Source organism: Limulus polyphemus, unplaced genomic scaffold, assembly GCF_000517525.1.
Source record: "Limulus polyphemus unplaced genomic scaffold, Limulus_polyphemus-2.1.2 Scaffold7500, whole genome shotgun sequence".
Lineage (NCBI taxonomy): Eukaryota > Metazoa > Arthropoda > Merostomata > Xiphosura > Limulidae > Limulus > Limulus polyphemus.
Genome location: NW_013673110.1, coordinates 13643 through 22071, shown reverse-complemented (window position 1 = coordinate 22071; position 8429 = coordinate 13643). Strand labels below are relative to the sequence as shown.

Here is an 8429-nt window from a genome sequence, read left to right as displayed (position 1 = left end):
TTCACTAATCACAGTCTCATCCGTCTTGTGCTCCTTCACTAACCACAGTCTCATCCGTCTTGTGCTCCTTCATTAACCACAGTCTCATCCATCTTGTACTCCTTCACTAACCACAGTCTCATCCATATTGTACTCCTTCACTAATCACAGTCTCCTCCGTCTTGTGCTCCTTCACCAACCATTGTCTCATCCGTCTTGTGCTTCTTCATTAACCACAGTCTCATCCGTCTTGTACTCCAGAGAAATACTAATAATTAACAGAATAACAACCGTAGAGAAATACTAATAAGTAACAGAATAACAACCACAGAGAAATACTAATACTGTGGTTAGTGAAGGAGTACAAGACGGATGAGACTATGGTTGGTGAATATCAGACTGTGAGAACACTATAGACTGGTAACGTCATAACAACTATAGAGAAATACTAATAATTAACAGAATAACAACCGTAGAGAAATACTAATAATTAATAGAATAACAACCGTAGAGAAATACTAATAATTAACAGAATAACAACCGTAGAGAATTACTAATAATTAACAGAATAACAACCGTAGAGAAATACTAATAAGTAACAGAATAACAACCACAGAGAAATACTAATAATTAACAGAATAACAACCGTTAACATAGGTTTGGTATCTGGTATCTCTATAATGTTCTCACAGTCTGATATAACATAGGTTTGGTATGTTACCAGTCTATAATGTTCTCACAGTCTGATATAACATAGGTTTGGTATGTTAGCAGTCTATAATGTTCTCACAGTTTGATGTAACATAGGTTTGGTGTGTTACCAGTCTATAATGTTCTCACAGTCTGATATAACATAGGTTTGGTGTGTTACCAGTCTATAATGTTCTCACAGTCTGATATAACATAAGTACGGTGTTACCCAGACTATAAAAACAAACACATGTGTCTATTTATCTAACTTTCCATTATCATAACTACATCATTGTCGTTTACTTAAGGATACTTTTTCTTGAAATATAAAAACTACATCAGACAGAATCCTTGTAACAGGTTCAGGTTTCTGGCCAGGAGCAGCTTGTAGTTTTATTCTCTAACCCAGCAACTTTCCAAACTGCCATTCACCACCTGTCGTGTCGTTTTTTTTACAGGTCAACTCGTTCAAAAATGAAGTAGGAATTCGGGCAACAAGCCGCAGACGTGCCTCAAGGAAATCTGCTTACCAGGTAAGAAAGTGGCGCTAGAAGGAGGAGTTCTGTTCTACGTGACCCCCATCCCCCTCTTTCCAACTATAAAACCTTAATTTATCCTTCACATGCGTGTAAAAAAAAAGAGGATTGTTATTCAATTTGCTTGCTGGTTGGAAAATTTTTCTCTCTTTAAAAGCATGACGGTCTTTCGAAACGAAATGTCACGTGACTGTATTCTATGCCAGTGGCGCACAAACAATGGGGGTACACCCTCAAGGGGGTTGCAGAGTTAGTAGGGGGCACAGATCTAAGACTATAGGAGCTTATAAATTATGTCTCAAAGTGTAACTTTGAAATAAATAAACTTAAAAATCAATCACACAAATATTCCTACTATAAACAGGGGGTTGGGGGGGGGGGCAACAGAACAAATATTTAGAAAGTGGAGGCATAAAAAACGTTTGCGTATTACTGTATTATTCTCCAACGACACCTACTAAGTGAATTTTAAAGTTCGTTCGTAGGATATTTTTTCCAAATTAAAAAATCATCTAACAAATGGGAAAGTTAAGTTGTTAGTTCGACAGCTTCCAAGCCTCCATAAGAAAACGGCTTATAAGTGAATTAGGTGTTCATTCCCTTCGAGAGGTCTTTTAAACAGAAAACTGTCTTTCATTAAGCAGTCAAGATGTCATAATAGAAAGCTTTTAGGGTTACAAACAATGCAGTGCGCATAAACTTCAAGTTGACCGTTATTAACACACACACATATTATCTATATTGTTTGTTTGTTTGTTTTGAATTTCGCTCAAAGCTACACGAGGGCTATATGCGCTAGCCGTCCCTAATTTAGCAGTGTAAGACTAGAGGGAAGGCAGCTAGTCATCACCACCCACCGCCAACTCTTGGGCTACTCTTTTACCAACGAATAGTGGGATTGACCGTCACATTATAACGCCCCCACGGCTGAAAGGGCGAGCATGTTTGGTGGGATGGGGATGTGAACCCGCGACCCGCAGCTTGCGAGTCGAGCGTCCTAACCACCTGCCCATGCCGGGCCTATATTGTTTGTTTGTTTGAACCCTAACTCTTCCGAGCATATTGGGCCAATCTCAACCAAAATTTGTAAGCAAACACTATGAACTATGGGGAATGCCCTAAGGGGAATCAAAATTGAACTTAACCCTATTTATATTTAGTAAAGCCTATTGAGTCAATCTCAAACAATCTTGGCAGGTTGACACTTTAGACAATGTTGGATATTCTAAAGGGATTCAAGGTCAAAGTATGAAAGTTTCTGGATTGTTTCTCAAATAACCATGCTTTTCTCATGGTGAATGAGGTGTAGAGTGTTCAAGGGTGGGATCACCTCAAAATCTTTATTTGTTGGTAGATGGAAAGCAAACTGTAAATGTTGTTTACGAAGAAGCTTTGTTATAATTTTAAAATTTTGAGATAAAGTTTATGTTCAAGTTATTACTTTGTAATATATGATTGCTGTTAAACTTACATTGTTTTAATTAAGTTCAAACATTCCCCGTCAAACATAAATGATCGACTTTGTATACATAGTTGTTTGGGAGGCGTGCCCCTTGTGCACACCCCTGGTTACGAACGTTGTCAAGTCAATATGGGTGAGTAGAAACACTTATGGTTATTGTCCTTTAGCTGCTTTTTTGATATTTGACTTGAACTTTTTTCGAGAGGTTTAAAAAAATACAACTGAAGACTGGGTTTGTTTGTTTGTTTTTTCCCTCATTAGAAAAACGCAAAGGAGAAACCGTTGGCGTTGCGAAGTCTACTGAGAGACTATGATTCTGGAGATGAAGGTTATGATGTGACTGGCTATCACAAGTTTAGTAAGTAGAAAAATAAAAAAAACTTATTTCTCTTTAACATCCAGCATCCATATTTTTTCAAATAAACCTTACTATTCAGTTTCACCATAGTTTGTTTGTTTGAAGTTAAGCACAAAGTTACACAATGGGCTATCTGTGCTCTGCCCACCGCGGGTATCGAAACCCGATTTCTATAACGTTGTAAGTCCGCAAACATACCGCTGTGCCACTAGGGGCATTTCACCATAGAACATCGTGTTTATTTGTTTTAGAGCACGTGGGGAATCGCACCCCCGGATTTTAGTGTTGTAAGTTCGTAAACTTACCGCTGTCGCACCGGAGGACTAGAACGTGGGGTTTATGATGCTGAGCGGAGAATAACAAATGGTCAAATTATTTATATTTAAATGTTATGAAATGTACGTCTTTCGTTTATCTGACAATCATTATAGAAAGATTCTTAACTTTATTTCGAGACATTTATATTAATAACGATCTATATCTCGAGAATGGCTCAATATTTTGCTATTACAGCTTCGTAAAGTCCCATTTTCAGCAAAGTTAGTGAGCTGACGAAGAGGAAATAGCGAAACAGTGAGCCATTAAAGATACATTCTGAAGATATATGCCATTATTTTATTTCCAATAATGGAAACATGACGTCACTAAACAACAATCCTAAAAGGTATCGCAATCCGATTGAATTATTTAATTTACATAAATTCAGCGCAAAACAGGCTACAATGGATTGCTGTACAGGTAAGGAAGACTTGTAAATTCATTATATATGTCTGAATGATAAAAGTCTGAAGCTAGAACTGTGTATAGGTTTGGGGTTCAAATTTGTCAGATTTGTTTGTTTCTTTGTTGAATTTTTACCAAAGCTACTCGATAGCTATCTGCACTAATTCTGAAGTGATAGACTAGAGTGAGGGTAGTTAGTCAATACCACCAACCTCCAACTCTTGGGCTACTGTACAACGAATAGTGGGATTAACCGTCACATTATAACGCACCGTATGACTGAAAAGGTAAACATGTTCGGTGGCAGGATTCGAAACCATAACCCACAGATTGCTAGTCGAGTGGGCCATAGTCAGTTTGGGATACTAACAAACAAAAATCCTTCAAATCATGAGTTAAATTCTATTAACAGACTCTTTTCCGAATCAGTATCACAAGGTGTACGTTTTTCACGTAGTCAGTAATACAGACAGATAAGTTAGGGAAGGAAGACAGGCGCTCTGTGAATTGAAATCACTTCAAATTCACGTTAAAGAGTCATACCATTTGAATATGTACAGAGTTTCTCGGCTCAGCGGTAAATCTCAGAGCTTATAATGCTAAAAGTCGAGTTTCGATGCCCGCGGTGGGCAGAGCACAGATCGCCTATCGTGTAGCTTTGCGCTCAACGACATACAACCATCCAGAATCGCTTGTTAGTTAAACAACTCAACAGCTCATGGGACAAAACGGCTGCTTGGAATGAACAAAACTGTGTGTGTTTTTTTTTTTCTTCTTTCTTTCTTCTTAAGAAGTGAAAGCTGAGATACGCGGCATGCGAGTTCTGATTTAAGATGACCATAAGAATAACGTAGTAGACTAACGTAAGCACAGCCTCGGGATCGAATTCTGTCCGATCTTAAGTTTCACTTCTTCAGAAGAATTTAAACTTCACAGGACGGTTTGACACACTTAAAACTTAAGCGTGACACAAACTTAAAATTTCGTTCGATAACAACAAAGATTTTTGTTTTCTGTGAAAATGTAAGCGTCTGATAAGTTATTTATTTTCTGAACAGGAAATGTTCATCGTCTACGTCATCACCGACGTATGAAGATGGAAGTTACCACGATGCAACGAGCCATGAAGGCAATGGTAAACAAACATGCAAAAATTCAACGAGAGATCCTTTGGTTGAAGAAAAACTTCACGATTCTGAACTCGACTGTACAAGCTTTTTCACAGAATATTGACAGGAAAGAATCTCAAATCACAGAGCAGAAGAAGCAACAGTTTCCTCTGGTTCAACAGAACATAAAATATAAAGAGGAGAACGAAAGTATCAACCAGGAGTTCCAGGAAACCAAAACAGGATTTCGAACTGTAACACACATAATAACCGCAGTCGATAAACTCCATTCTTCCATTTTTAGGCTTTTTGAAACTCTTGAAGTCCTGGAAGACCGGTTCGATAAGAGCATCCAGGATCTTCAAAAAGAAGTCTCAAAATCTGGCCTAGATATTGCTCAGATACAATCTTCTTTCAAAGTCCTTCGAGAAGATCAACGTGATCACCACGAGACCCTCAAGACATTAAAAAAGAACTATTCATTCTTAAAGACACAAAATGAGGTGATCAACCAGTCTTTACAAGAGTGTAGAACCAACAATATAGACATTCTACAAGGAGTGGAAATTGAGAACCTTGAATACAGAGTAGAAGAACCTGAAGCGCAAATTACCAATTACCAGTTGAAACCAGATACGTTGTATAACCAAGTTCAGGCAAAAATCTGCAAATCCTTCTTAACAGCTTGGGTAGGACAGCATAAAGGATTAAAACATCGAATCCGGAATATCTCAACAACACTGTTACAGATGAGGTCTGATTACTCTGATCTGAAGAGTGATATTTCAAAGTTGGTGGGTTTATTGCCAAAAGGTATGTTAATTTATCTTTTGAATTTAGATCCGTGTGGTGCATATAAGATAACTATGTGTAATTACTCGGCTAAACATTTCAATAACTGTCCTTGCTATAGATGTAATGCGATACAATAAACGAAGACTGGGTAATGGTCTTTTAACTTTATGGTGCTTGTATATCAGTATATAAGGACTTTTTGTTCGATGGTCATTAATTTGGGACTTTCATTTGTCTCTATCAAAGTCTGCTTTAAGTTCGTGTGTATTGTTATGTAAGAATAATTTGAATATTTTATTTTATTGAAGGGTTAAAACACCATTTGGGTATAACTTGAATAACAATCAATAAATACGCTTTGTTAAATTAATTATATATATATTACCATCTGTAATTACCAGCATTATTTCTTTCATATCTCTTCCAGACTGTTCCATGAAAGAGATAACAATGTTGCCAGCACAATATAAGAGCGGTGTTTATTTAATCCACCCCCAGGGGGCAGAATCCGTCTTTTCTGTATACTGCGACATGAATACTGCTGGTGGTTACTGGACTGTAATCCAACGTAGGGTAGACGGATCGCAGGACTTCTATCGTTCCTGGAAGGACTACAAACGGGGATTTGGTGAGCAAGCTGGAGAATACTGGTTAGGCAATGAAGTTATCCACCAGATTACCACCTCGGAAAATTGTACGTTGCGTGTAGACATGTGGGATACCTTCGGTAGTTACAGGTATGCCGAATACGACCTGTTTCACGTTGCAAATGAAACAGACAACTACCGTTTGTTGATTGGTGGTTACCACGGAAACGCTACTGACGCGATGGGGAATCACAACACGATGGCTTTTAGTACCAAAGACCGCGATAATGACGCCAGTAGCACGCACTGCGCCGTGTATTATTCTAGCGGTTGGTGGTACAACAATTGTCAATACGTCAACATCAACGGCAGATTCGACATTGGACTCACGTGGTACGACACTGACCAGCACGAGTGGGTGCAGCTCACTAAAGTTGAGATGAAACTGAGGCATTTTTAAACGAAACTATCAATAGAAATAAAACATTTGACTTTACTTGAAAGTCAACAGTTAGGCTTAATGAAAAATTCCATACTGAATATTTAATCAGTTATGAATAATTGAACAAAAAGTTCTAGCGATGAATCTTCGGTGAACCGCGTCTGGCTGGAATATTGTGGTGAACAAAGTTTCGATTTCTAAGCTGAAGATGACATCAGCACAGAAGTCGAAACGTCATCCACCACAAGCCTACATACAGGGGCCACTGAAAGATCAGTGCTTGCGCCAACTACCCTTCTGAAATCATCCTTAATAATAAAAATAAGAGAGAGAGGGGGGAGGGGGTAGAGAGAACAGTCGTTACTTTTTGCGCAAAGCTATCTGTGCTCTGTCCAGTACGGGGAATCGAACCCCGGGTTTTAGCGTTGCAAGACCGTAAGCTAGCCGCTAACCCACTGGAGGACAGAGAGAACAAAATATCTTGGTAGTTTTCTTTGTATAGATTTCAAAAATTGCTGAACTGATTGCTTGTTTTTAAAACTAGTTTTGTCAGACGTTTCGTGTGGTAACGAATATCAAACTTGGGTATAATTTGATTATTGTTATGATTTATGTTTTTAATTCACAAAACTGATGAAAGTACGATTATAATTATTGTATGTAGAACTTGTATATCATCCCACGTTTTTACATGTTCCTTGTTTTACTTAATATTGCTTATCTAAGTACGATTATAATTATTGTATGTAGAACTTGTATATCATCCCACGTTTTTACATGTTCCTTGTTTTACTTAATATTGCTTATCTAAGTACGATTATAATTATTGTATGTAGAACTTGTATATCAAGTTGTATATCATCCCACGTTTTTACATGTTCTTTGTATGTAGAACTTGTATATCATCCCACGTTTTTACATGTTTATTGTATGTAGAACTTGTACATCATCCCACGTTTTTACATGTTTATACCTATTGATCAGACTGGCTTATTACAGATGTTTATAAACGGCTTTATTAAAACTCGTGTAAAGAATACCTAATGATCAGACTGGCTTATTACAGATGTTTATAAACGGCTTTATTAAAACTCGTGTAAAGAATACCTAATGATCAGACTGGCTTATTACAGATGTTTATAAACGGCTTTATTAAAACTCGTGTAAAGAATACCTATTGATCAGACTAGCTTATTACAGATGTTTATAAACGACCTTATTAAAACTCGTGTAAAGAATACCTATTGATCAGTCTGGCTTATTACATTATTTGTATGGAAGCCTGCACATAAAATATTTTAGGCCCCTAACAACAATGATCTCCGCTAATTACTAGAAACCTACAAATTAATAACTACTCGAGAACTACCTGCGCTAGCGGTCCCTAATTTACTATTATTTAGAAGTGACGGACTAGAGGGAAGGAGGCTAGTCAACTCCACCTACCACCAACTCTTGTACTACTCTTTACCAACGGACAGTGGGATTGACCGTCGCATTATAACGCCCCCACAGCTGAAAGGGCGAGCATGTTCGGTGACGAGGATTCGAACCCGCGACCAGCAGCTTGCTAGGCCTGCGTTAATTCAAATAATTCCTGTTATTTCACTTGACCTGAAAATGGAATTCTTTACAGTACCAGAGCCCTGCCAAAATTTCTGTCGCACATGTGACGTCATCAACAGATTAAGGTTCGAAACGTAATTTCAAATGCAACTGTAAAAAAAAAACAGAATTTTACGTGTTTA

The 8429-nt window shown here is 37.8% G+C and overlaps 1 protein-coding gene across 1 annotated transcript in view; it reads left to right on the top strand.

Moving 5' to 3' along the window:
- Positions 1 to 7510, top strand: part of LOC106474665 (protein scabrous-like) — a 15046-nt gene extending 7536 nt beyond the window's left edge. The window contains exons 2-5 of the mRNA XM_013935357.2: positions 1128 to 1202; positions 2929 to 3025; positions 4807 to 5670; positions 6080 to 7510. Of these exons, the coding sequence (XP_013790811.1) occupies positions 1128 to 1202; positions 2929 to 3025; positions 4807 to 5670; positions 6080 to 6699 (1656 nt within the window). The 3' untranslated portion in view covers positions 6700 to 7510. The remainder of the gene's footprint in view (positions 1 to 1127; positions 1203 to 2928; positions 3026 to 4806; positions 5671 to 6079) is intronic.
- The last annotated feature ends 919 nt before the right edge of the window (positions 7511 to 8429 follow it).